This window comes from Elephas maximus, chromosome 11 (assembly GCF_024166365.1).
Source record: "Elephas maximus indicus isolate mEleMax1 chromosome 11, mEleMax1 primary haplotype, whole genome shotgun sequence".
Classification (NCBI taxonomy): Eukaryota; Metazoa; Chordata; class Mammalia; order Proboscidea; family Elephantidae; genus Elephas; species Elephas maximus.
This window is the reverse complement of record NC_064829.1, coordinates 97,937,066-97,948,729: the sequence shown is the minus strand read 5'-3', so window position 1 is coordinate 97,948,729 and position 11,664 is coordinate 97,937,066. Positions and strand designations below refer to the sequence as shown.

The 11,664-nt window shown below is 55.3% G+C and overlaps 1 protein-coding gene across 4 annotated transcripts; it reads left to right on the top strand.

The window, feature by feature from the left end:
* The first annotated feature begins 20 nt into the window (after positions 1-20).
* On the top strand, positions 21-10,347 carry EMC10 (ER membrane protein complex subunit 10). Of its 4 annotated transcripts, none has more exons than XM_049901339.1 (8): positions 21-242; positions 1,331-1,403; positions 2,687-2,796; positions 4,338-4,442; positions 4,792-4,973; positions 5,101-5,194; positions 6,313-6,399; positions 6,616-6,688. In XM_049901339.1, exons 1-7 carry the CDS (start codon positions 129-131, stop codon positions 6,397-6,399), a joined length of 765 nt encoding a protein of 254 aa, XP_049757296.1. In that variant the 5' UTR covers positions 21-128; the 3' UTR covers positions 6,616-6,688. The 4 variants fall into 4 exon arrangements, with proteins under 4 accessions (XP_049757296.1, XP_049757295.1, XP_049757298.1 ...); XM_049901341.1 differs by lacking the exon at positions 21-242 and adding an exon at positions 317-448 and having other exon boundaries at positions 1,332-1,403; XM_049901340.1 differs by lacking the exon at positions 21-242 and adding an exon at positions 457-557.
* Positions 10,348-11,664: the final 1,317 nt, after the last annotated feature.

Here is an 11,664-nt window from a genome sequence, read left to right as displayed (position 1 = left end):
CGGTGTCAGTGCGCAGGCGTCAGGAGCCCGCGCAGGCGCACGGGGGCGGGGGATGCGGCACGTTCATCCCGCAGTGCTCCGCGGCGCTCTGCTCACACCGGCCTTTTGACAGGTGGGAGAGCACCGAGATGGCGGCGGCCGGCGCTGGCGCAACTCGGCTGCTCCTGCTCTTGCTGATGGCGGCAGCAGCGCCCAGCCGGGCTCGGGGCAGCGGCTGTCGGGCCGGGGCCGCGACACGGGGGGTGAGTTCTTATTGGCTGTGCATAGGAGGCGGGGCCGACGGAAATCCAGGTCTTGGGCTTTGAGATCGGCTAAGGTGGAAACAAAGTTGCGCAGGCCCGAGAGTGAAAAAGTGAAAAAATGGTGGAAAGCGAGGCTGCAGTTCTGCATACGATGAAGTGCCCGGGCCAGGAACGAGACCGCACCGGCTGGGAGAGAAAGCGAGAGGAACGTTAGGAAGGCTTTAACTTATGAATATGCATGAGGGGCGGGGCTCGGATGGACCCTGGTGCCTGCGCGTTTGGTGGGGTGAAAACGAGGCTCCTCCTAAGCGAAAGGTTGGGGGCGAGGGGAAAGAACGTTGGGAATTCGCAGCTTTTGAATATACATGAGAAAGTGTGGCCCCAATGGTATCTTGGCCAATCAGACTTTGGGGCGGTTAATGCAAGAAAGGCGGAGCGCTCTTGAGGGATTGGAGATGTGCCTCGTGAATGTGCATGAGGGGCGTGGCTGGGGCGGAGTCTTGAGCTCTCGGGATTCTTGTACTGTGGAAGTAAAGCTGCACAGGTACTAGGGTGTAGGTCTGTGGAGGATACAGAAGTAGGCGAAATTTGAAAGTTGGAGAAAGGGAAGGTGTTGATCTTTAATTTATATGAGCGGATGGGGTCCAGGCTGTTGGGGTTGTTAAGGTGAAAACGAGGCCGCCTGGAAGGTGCCCTTTAACTCATGACCTGCAAATTGAAGGTCTGGTTTAGAGGGGGTGGGAACCCAGATAATGAATATTTATGACGGTAGTTTCCTGTGGAATCCTGGGCTAGAGTCAGTTGTTGGTGTTAATATGAAAATAAGGCCTCTCTTAACACATCGGAAACCTGGTGGCATAGTGGTTAAGTGCTACAGCTGCTAGCCAAAGGGTCGGCAGTTCGAATCCACCAGGCGCTCCTTGGAAACTCTATGGGGCAGTTCTACTCTGTCCTATAGGGTTGCTATGAGTCAGAATCGACTCGAGGGCTCTGGGTTTTTTGGGTTCTTAACACATCGTTCCTGGGGTCTGTGGATTCTGCCCTACCAGGGGCTCAGTGGTCCTTATCTGGGCCTGTTTCTCCTGCAGGCCGGGGCAGAAGGCCGAGAAAACGAGGGCTGCGGCACGGTGGGGCTGCTGCTGGAGCACTCATTTGAGATTGGTGAGTCCGCGCCCACACGCCAAAAGGCTCCGGCTCTGGAGTCAGGACTCCGGTCCAGGTGCCATTCCGTGCCTGTCCATTTACTAACAGATTTCCTCTGGAGCGGAGGGCATGGGAGAAGACAAACATTGCATTTAAATGCTCCTTTAGAAAAAAAAAAATTTTTTTTTTTTGTCTTGTCCACCAGGCACTCCTTGGAAACCCTCTGGGGTAGTTCTACCCTGTCCTATAGGGTCCCTATGAGTTGGAAGCGACTCTATGGCAACGGGTTGTAGAGTCCCTGGGTGGTGCAAAGGTTAACGTGGCAACGGGTTTGGTTTTGGTTTTTTGCCTTGTTAGGGGAGCCCTGGTTGCGCTGTTGCTGACAAAGGGTTGACAGTTAAAACCCACCAGCTGCTCCAAAGGAGAAAGATGTGGTAGTCTGCTCCCGAAAAGATTACAGCCTTGGAAATTTTATGGGCTAGTTCTTCCCTGTCCTATAGCATCGCTGTCAGAAAGTTTTCAGAGTACTCGTCGGTGCAGCAGTCATCATTTCAGAGCAGGCTTTTTGCAACAATGGCCGTGTGCCCTGCACTGGTTGGCTGCTTGTCACGGATAAACTCAAGCATCCTCACAGCAGCTATTCGAGGTAGTAAGTGTTGGTGTTGTCCCTATTTTCCAGAAAAGGAAGCTGAGACTCAGATGGGGAAGCACACCACACAAGGTCCCTTGTCAAGTGAATAGGAGGTGGGACCAACTCCAAAGCCCAACTTAAACAGCCAAGATTCAGGTGTCCAGGTTCCCAGAGCCCCAGCGTCAGTGCTGACAGAGCTAATAACAGAGTCTCAGGCCCCAGACCCCTGGGCGCTTGTTACAAACACCAAAGCTCTGCCCTCCCCAGACCCACTGACTCAGAGCCTGGCATATACCTAGAACAAGTCTGTGAATTTTGACAGCCAAACAGTTGGAGTTTCTGAGCTCCACAACCCCGTATTTTGCAGCTAGGGAAGCTTGAGGCTCAGAGAGGTTATGTGACCATTCCCTGGGTCACCTGGTAAGGCAGAGGCAGGGCTTAGGAGCTTTGGAGTTCAGGTACCTGCTGTAGGCTGCACTGTGGGGCAGGAGGGCAGGCCAGGGTGGGATGTCCCTGAACCGCAGATGGGAAAATAAAGGCTCCAGATAGGGAAGGGACTCGGTCCCTGCTGAGCAGAGGTGAGGCAGAAGGTGGAGTCCAGGCCTCCTGGCCCCTGTGGGAGTCAGCGGGTGCTGTGGGAGGGTGGCTGCTGAACCTGGGCTCCCCACAGATGATGCCATGCACTTCAGGAAGCGGGGCTCGCTGCTATGGAACCAGCAGGATGGCACCTTGTCCCTGTCCCAGCGGCAGCTCAGTGAGGAGGAGCGGGGCCGTCTCCGGGTGAGGTGGGGCCTGGGATGGGGGGGACATCTAGCCGTTCGTTTCTCTCAGCAGCCCCCTCCGGCCTCCCTGTACCTCTCCCTCCCTGTCTATGCCACCTGCGCCCTCACCCTCTGCCCCAGCCATCCTCCCAGGGCCAAGTAGTACCCGGGCAGCCACATGCTCTGCCCGGAGTGCGGGCAGCCTGCGGCCTGCGTGCCTCAGGGCCTCTGAGTGTGCTGCTCCTTCTGCCTGCGCTCTCCTCCCAGACAGTCCCCACACCATGGCTTCCTCTCTCTCCTCTGCCTGTAGTCAGTTAGGATGAAGTTTGGTTGTAAGGAGGAAGAGGTTCCCCTAACAGCCATGATTAGATAAGCAAAGGCTCCACCACCCCCTCCCAGGCCTTGCCTGGCCCCACTAGTGGTGGTGCAAGGAGGTGGGGGCTCCAGCCAGTTCTCAAGGCAGCAGGCTAGAGGAGGGGACGAAGGGGAACAGAGGGGAACAGCCGTCTTTTAGTGAGTGTGCCAAAGCTGCTTCGTTCCCATCCACTTTGCCGTGGGCCAGAGGCAGCCGGAAGGAAGGCTGGGAGACATGGGTTTCGTCCTGGTAGCCCCTGTTCAGTGGTGCCTTCGCTGTGGAGGATGTTGGGGGTGGTCTGCCTCAACCCACCTGTCCCACCTGGTACCTACTGACTCTTTGGCACAGCTCACAGCCATCATTGCGTGGTCGTCTGTGTCTCTGTCCTCCAGCCTGGGAGCTGTGTGGGGGGGTCAACCCATCTCGGGCCAGTGCTCTGGTTGAACTGTCAGGTGATGGCAGGACCCCATGTGCCTGGCCCTGGGTGGGGATGGCGGGTGGAGATGAGTCAGCCCAGGGCTGTGCCCCGAGAGCTCCCAGCCTGGTGGGACAGATAGCCCCAGACACACACACCACAGCCAGATCTGCCCTGTGACAGGCATCCCAGAGCACTGGAGTCCAAGGAGGTCCTGGCCAACCCAGGCCCGGGGATGGCTTATTGGAGGGCCCCTGGCTTGCTATGGAAGTTGGATGTATAAGCCCTGGCCCAGTGCCTGACGAGGGTGGAGTCTCAGGGGCCTTGGAGACTGTGGGCACCCAGCAGAGGGCGAGAGGATCCTGCCTTGTGTGGGAAAGTACCTTTGGCTTTGGCCTTCGTACTGGGAGTTTTTTAAACTGGCTTAAGCTTCAAGGAAAATTTATTGGCCCATGTAATTGTAGAGTTCAGGAATGGGGTTAGTGTCAGGTGCGGCTGGATCCAGGTACGTGAATGGCGTCCTTAGACCTTGCCTCACTCCATTGCTGGGCTTTGTTCTCCTCTTATGGCTGTCATCAGGTGGGGTGGCCTCTGCTGCTCCAGCCTCCCTCACTGGCTGGGCCACGCCAGCAGGAAGAGTCCTGGGCAGACTCAGGTTGCTGGGCCAGGGGTGAGGGATGCTAGTTGGTTGAGCCTGGGACAGTCTTCCTGCAGGGGGCCCAGTGGTCACCAAGGCCTGTGGGGGCTGGGCACCGTCCCTCTCACCACCCTCCCTCTGCCCTCCCTGTAGGATGTGGCAGCCCTGAATGGCCTCTACCGGGTCCGGGTCCCACGGCGACCCGGGGCCCCTGAGGGCCCAGAAGCTGGCGGCTATGTCTCCTCCTTTGTCCCTGCGGTGAGTCAGTGACGAGGACCAAGACCCCTCCTCGTTCCTCCTGTCTGCCTCCATCCAGTCCCACTGTTCCTGCCTCCACTGGGCAGAGGACAGGGAGCTGGCCCCACCACTGAGGACCTCCCGGCGGGGCGGAGGGGGCAACCAGGGTGCCTGGGGCCTCAGTGGAGGCAGCATGGGCATAATGGGGGCCCAGGCAAGGCTAGCAAGCGTGGGCTTGTGCCTGAGGGTGGCAGGAGCCATGGAAGGGTTTGAGAGGTGCTTAAGGTGCTTTGGGGGCCCTGGGGGAGGGGATGTGGCCTGGGCAGCAGCCCCTTAGCCTCCCTGACGTCCCGCACCCCCCCCCCCGCAGTGCTCCCTGGTGGAGTCACACCTCTCAGACCAGCTGACCCTGCATGTGGACGTGGTTGGCAATGTGGTGGGTGTGTCGGTGGTGACACTGCCCGGGGGCTGCCGCGGCTACGAGGTGGAAGACGTGGACCTGGAGCTGTTCAACACCACAGTGCAGCTGCAGCCGCCCACCACTGCTCCAGGGTGAGCGCCCAGAGGACTGGCTTCCTCCCATGACTCCTCCTGCTACCGCAGGATCTCACCACCCGTGCACCTCTTCCTTCCACCTGCCCTGCTGGCCCCTCACCAGCCCTTCTGTCCTTCTGTCCAGCCCTGAGACAGCAGCCTTCATCGAGCGCCTGGAGATGGAGCAGGCCCAGAAGGCCAAGAACCCTCAGGAGCAGAAGTCTTTTTTTGCTAAATATGTGAGTGTGGTTCCCCCGCCCCTCTGCCCCTTCTGCAGGCCCAGGTGGCTGGGCCCTTTGCCCTTTCCTCCCCCGTGGCCCTTGGGGTCCTGTCTCTTACCCTCCAGATCTCCTGAGTGCAGGGCTCATCGTGTCCCTTCTCGCCCCTTCCTGATCTAGGCCCGCATGGAGCTGGGGGGAGGGCTGTGGTCCCCAGCCCCTGTCAGCGGCCCCCCCACAAAAAAAGCTCTGGAATGTCCCAGTTCAGCAGCCTGCCAGCTGGGGAGCTGGATGGTGCTAGGAACAAGAGAGGCTTGAGGGGGGAGGTGTGGACACTGGGGGGGAGTGTAAGGGGAGGCACAGGCATCCCAGTCTCTCAAGTGGGGACTTGTTTGGAGGAAGGGCTGTGTGATGGCTGTGAGGAGGGGAGGCATAGGTAGGCTCTAGGCGCTGACAGGAGACCATGGGGAGGCTGGGATGAGGGCCTGGTGGGGGCGAAGGAGGCCTGAGCTGGGGGCACGTGAGGCTGTAAGGGATGGGATGGGCTGAGAGATTTGAAAGGCAGGTGGGGGGTTTGGCAGGAGGAAGGGGGGGTTGGGAAAGGGGGTCAGGAAAGTTGGGCAGCTGGAGAGCAGAAAAGGGCCAGGACTGGGGGAGCCTGGGAGACTGTGGCCGAGTGTGGGGCACTTGGGAGTGCTGGGGCCCAGGAGGCCACCTTGAGCTGGGGGGTAGGGACTGTGCTTCCAGAAGCAGCTCAAAGGCCCAGGAGGCCTAGTGGGCAGAGGGCTGGGGGGGATGGAGGGTGGGCAAGTTGGGAGTGGCCGGTCTTGTCTGAGGTGCTGGTCACCTGAGAATGGAGACCAGGGCCAGGCTGTGGGCAAGGACCAGCTAGGAGGCAGAGTGGGCAAGGGTGGGTGGCAGGTTGCTGAGCCCAGGACACTGAGCCCCACTGCCCTGTGCGTGCTGGGTGCTGACTGCCAGCCTGAGGTCAGGACAACAGGAATAACCACACTGTGGGGAAACTGAGACCCAGGGGAGGCTGCGGCCTTGTCTGAGGGTCCCCCATCCAAGGGTCCCCCACCCACCCGATGGCCGCAGGCCCTGAGGCTGCCCTGACGTGTCACCCCCTCCCTTCTCAGTGGCACCTCATCCTGGGGGGGGCCGTGTTGCTCACAGCCCTGCGTCCTGCTGCCCCGGGGCCCGCACCGCCACCGCAGGAGGCCTGAGTGAGGACCCCCCCCACCCTCCCACACCCTACCCTGCCTGTAGTGATGTAGGGGACCTGGGCCCCCCTCACGTGGCCTCCCCCATGCCGGTCCCCACACCTACCTCTTACCCCGGGGCCTGGGGTCTGGGCAGAACGATGCTGACACTCACATCCTCCTCTCTCTCCCTGTGTCTGTGTCCGTTTGTCTGTGCTCCTGTCTGCTCTCTGCCCACAGTGGATGTACATCATCCCCGTCGTGCTGTTCCTCATGATGTCAGGAGCGCCGGACACTGGGGGCCAGGGTGGGGGTGGTGGTGGGGGTGGTGGTGGGGGCAGTGGGCGGTGAGGGGCTGGGCTGCCCTAGGTCAACACCGTTGTCCCCTCCCTAGGCCATGCCCCTCCTGCCCAGAGGTCATCACAAGGATTAGCACCCCTCCATTCCCCCCCATCCTTCTGTGTCAGCCCCTGTTAACCACAGGAGTCACCAGGCCATTTCGACAAGTCCCTCCTTGGCCTCTGTGTCCCTGTTGGGGACAAGTGGCTCCCTTCGGGGCCCTTCAGTGTTGGCACATGTCTATCTGCTGCCCCCTGCCCTCTCTCGCAGCCCCTCTGTACCCCCATGGGTTCCCTGTGCCCACAGAATAGAGACCAAGCTCCTACCTCATGCCCTGTCCCCATGCCCCACTCCTGAGCCACAGTTTTGGGAACACGCCGAGTTCTCTCCAGCCTTCGTGCCTCTGGTGTGGTGTTCTCCCCTGGGGGCCATCCTGCCAACATCACTGGACAGGTGATCTCACCCAGATGCTCAGGGCGACCCCTGATCAGCTGACACTGGATGGGGCCCCCCCATCTGTCTTCCCCTGAGGGTAGCGGTCCCCCTACAGAGCTGGTCCTGGCCCAGAGCAGGAGCACAGGGGCGGTGGGGACGGGGTCATGGACTGACTGTCAAGCTGACCTTGATCTGCCCGTGGCCAGGAGGCTCTGAGCAGCAGTTTAGGATCCCTGCCTGTAGGAAGGCTTGAAGAAATGTTTTAAGCGAGAAACAAAATGTCGATGGAGTCAAAGGCCAGATGATGTACATAGGATCCCTTTGGCCTTGATCTTGAGGCTCTAGAAGGTCTGACCTAGTACAGGGAGTAAGAGGCCATGCTGGGGCCTTCGTTATTGACCCCGCCCTTTCTTTTTACCTATTTAAAAACACAGACAAAACAATATATCAAAATGTATAAGATAATATATTGAAATGTATAAACGTTTTGAAAAGCTACAATTTCTAGCAGCCAAGTGCAACTGTTTCCTTTTTTGGCTGCAAGCCATGTACAGGCTTACTGGATTCTGTTTAATAGATGATTCAGAAACCCCAAACAAACATGGTCCGTGGTCGGCATCATCTGTCATAACGGCCGTATGATGGTCTGCTGTGTCCTGTAGCAGCTTATTAAGCTTTTCCGTAAGTGTTCGACATGGAGCCTGCTTCCTGGTTTATGTGCTTATAAACAGTGCTACAGTGAATGCTCTCATGCAGGCTCTCTTTGGTGTGAGTTTGAATTATTTCCGTGGGACAAATGACTAAAAATGGAATTACTATGGCAGATTAAAAAGTGTTTTATGAATAAATAGTAAATCCACGTGGCTCAGCTATCAAAACAGCATAAAAAGGCACACGGTGCTAAGTGTTGTTTGCCCCAATCACTTTCTCTCTTTTATTTGTCCTCCTAGAGTATCTTTATGCCAGTGTAAGCAACTGTGAATGTGTATGACTTCCCTCTCTTTGTAACACAGGGTAGTGTGTCATGTATATATACACTGTCCTGCACTTTTTTTTTTTCACTTTCATGGTATATCCTGGAGAGCTTTCCTTTGCAGCGCGTAGGGGGTGTCATAGCTGTTTGTCACAGCCGCGTGTGTAGGGGTGTCACAGCTGTCTGTCACAGCCGTGTGTGTGGGGTGTCACAGCTGTCACAGCTGCGTGTGTGGGGGTGTCACAGCTGTCACAGCCGCGTGTGTGGGGGTGTCACAGCTGTCTGTCACAGTAGCGTGTGTGGGGGTGTCACAGCCGCGTGTGTGGGGGTGTCACAGCTGTCTGTCACAGCCGCGTGTGTGGGGTGTCACAGCTGTCTCACAGCCGTGTGTGGGGGTGTCATAGCTGTCACAGCCGCGTGTGTGGGGGTGTCACAGCTGTCACAGCCGCATGTGTAGGGGTGTCACAGCTGTCTGTCACAGCTGTGTGTGTGGGGGTGTCACAGCTGTCTGTCACAGCTGCGTGTGTGGGGGTGTCATAGCTGTCACAGCCATGTGTGTAGGGGTGTCACAGCTGTCTGTCACCGCCGCATGTGTGGGGGTGTCACAGCTGTCTGTCACAGCCGCGTGTGTGGGGTGTCATAGCTGTCACAGCCGCGTGTGTGGGGGTGTCACAGCTGTCTGTCACAGCCGCGTATGTGGGGGTGTCACAGCTGTCTGTCAGCCGCGTGTGTAGGGGTGTCATAGCTGTCACAGCCGCGTGTGTGGGGGTGTCACAGCTCTCTGTCACAGCCGCGTGTGTGGGGGTGTCACAGCTGTCTGTCACAGCCGCGTGTGTGGGGGTGTCACAGCTGTCTGTCACAGCTGCGTGTGTGGGGGTGTCACAGCTGTCACAGCCGCGTGTGTGGGGGTGTCAGCTGTCTGTCACAGCCGCGTGTGTGGGGGTGTCACAGCTCTCTGTCACAGCCGCGTGTGTAGGGGTGTCATAGCTGTCTGTCACAGCCGCGTGTGTGGGGGTGTCATAGCTGTCACAGCCACGTGTGTGGGGGTGTCACAGCTGTCTGTCACAGCCGTGTATGTGGGGGTGTCACAGCTGTCTGTCACAGCCGCGTGTGTGGGGGTGTCACAGCTGTCTGTCACAGCCGCGTGTGTGGGGGTGTCACAGCTGTCTGTCACAGCCGCGTAGCGCCCCACCGAGAGGGTGTACCGGCACTTGGCCTGTCCTTCTCCAGGGGAGTGGATCACCAGGCCTTTCTTCCTAGTCTGTCAGTCTGAAAGCTCCTCTGAAAACCGTTCACCACGGGTAACCCTGCTGGGTATTTGCACTACCAGTGGCATATCTTCCAGCATCACAGCAACACACAAGCTACCACAGTGTGACAAACTGACACCAGGACAAACCCCCAGAACCAGAGTGGCTGGGGCAGAGGAAAACGACATTTGTAAATTTGATAGATACGCCTGAGTACCCTCCACCGGGGTGAACCGTTCTACTTCAGCCACGTGAGAGGCCTGTTTCCCCACGGCCTTGTTCTCAAATGTCTGGATTTTGTCCACCCTAATAACTTCAGAAATGTTCTGTCAGTCTAGTTATACCTGCATTTCTCTTATGAGTGAGGTTGAGCATGTTTGAGCCACTTGTATTTCCTGAGATCTGTTCTTGTCCTCTGTTCAATGGCAGTATTCGCGTTTTTGAATCCATCGTGGTTGTGATTCACTGGGTACTTCAAAGGTGAGGTGGGTGTTTATCCTGAAGGCTCTTCCATCGTGTCTGCAGATGGTCTTTGACTCAGCCCTTCCCTTGACCCCTTCATTGTGTGGAGGCTCAGAGCCCACCCCTAGGGAACAGCCACCCCTACTGCCGTGCCATTAATGGCCTGAGGGTCCCAAAGAGGGCAGGCCAATGTACATTTCCTCCGTGTTTACCAGTGTCAGCTCTGCCGCACGCCTGCCAGCATTGGAAGTTATCTCTGTACAAGTTTTCTGTAGCTTTAATGCATAAGATGGTGTCCCAGAGTTGCCCCAACTTTCCTTTCTCTGTAAGTGAGAGTGGGCTCCCATGTCTTTCCTCTGTTCCATGCAAATTCAGTCTCCGTCTTTTCCTAGTTTACCCTAGAGGTATTTACTGATGCTGTTTTTTGAAAAGGTTCACAACCCAGAGATTTTAACCTTCTGCCTAATTTGCAGCTGTATTCTCTCCTCAGTCATGTGCTGGCTCATTTTGTCATTTTTTTAATGGATTGAGCTGTGGAATTTTTATCTAAATGACATCCTTCTCTTCTGCAACTTCTATTGCTTTTGAGCCAGTAGTTACCTACTCTGTATTTTGTTCAGTGCCTGCATTAGTTCAGGTTTCCCAGGCCTCTGACCTTATTTATTTATTCTTTTTATAATTTATGTATTTTTATTGTTGAGAATATACACCAATTCAACAGTTTCTAAGTGTATAATTCAGTGACATTGATTACATTCTTCAAGTTGTGCAACCATTCTTACCTTCCTTTTCTGAGTTGTTCCTCCCCCATTAACATAAACTCACTGCCCCCTAGGTTTTCTATCTAATCTTTCTAGTTGCTGCTGTCAGATTGATCCCGTATAGATAGTTCTTTAAAAGAGTACAGTGTTTTCTGCATCCTACTTTTGTGACTTGTGTCTGGGGTCTTAAAAGCTTGCAAGCAGCCATCTAAGATACAACTGTTGGTCTCTACTTGTCAGGAGCAAAGAGAGAAGGAAACTAGTCTGCAGAGCTAATAGTCTATATGAGCCACGAGTTCATCTACCCTGAGACCAGAAGAACTAGATGGTGCTCAGTTACTACTACGACCATTCTGATCAGGCCTACAATAGATGGACCCTGATAGAATGGGAGAAAAATGTGAAACAGAACTTAAATTCTTAAAAAGTCCAGACTTACTGCACCAGTTGAGACTGTAGGGCTTCCTGAGACTATTACCCTGAGATATTCTTTAAACCTTAACTGAAACTATCCCTTGAGGTCACCCTTCAGGAAAATAACAGATTAGCACACAAAATAAAGGAAATTACCCAGGAGTACAGTACTCCATTAAAAAAAATCTATAGGAGACCAAAAGGTCAACAATTACTTTAAAGCAAAAATGAGAAGATGAGGGGGCAGGGATACTAGAGCACTGAAAATGGAAGAGCCAGAACACAAAGAGAATGTTGACACATTGTGAAAAAATGTAACTAATATCGCTGAATAATTTGTTTAGAAATTGTCAAATGGGAACCTAATTTGCTGTGTAAACTTTCACTGAAAACACTATTACTTAAAAAAAAAAAAAGTACAATGCTTAAAGCAGACATTTTTTACTAGTTAAGCTAAACTATTGTTTGGTTTTAGGAAGACTTAAGGGGATATTTTTGGGTTAAGGTTTAAAGATTATCCCAGAGCAGTAGTTTCGGGGGGTTCATCCAGTCTCCGGGGCTCCAGAAAGTCTGAAGTCTGTGAGAATTTGAAACATTTCCCCCCTTTTGATAAGGATTCTTCTATAGACTCTTTGATCAAAATGTTCAGTAATGG

Coding starts and splice junctions, on each gene's coding strand:
- EMC10 (XM_049901338.1), top strand. CDS start 129: ATGGCGGCGGCCGGCGCTGGCGCAACTCGGCTGCTCCTGCTCTTGCTG. Junction 4,974..5,100: donor CCGCCCACCACTGCTCCAGG/GTGAGCGCCCAG, acceptor CCTTCTGTCCAG/CCCTGAGACAGCAGCCTTCA. Junction 5,195..6,615: donor AGTCTTTTTTTGCTAAATAT/GTGAGTGTGGTT, acceptor CTCTGCCCACAG/TGGATGTACATCATCCCCGT.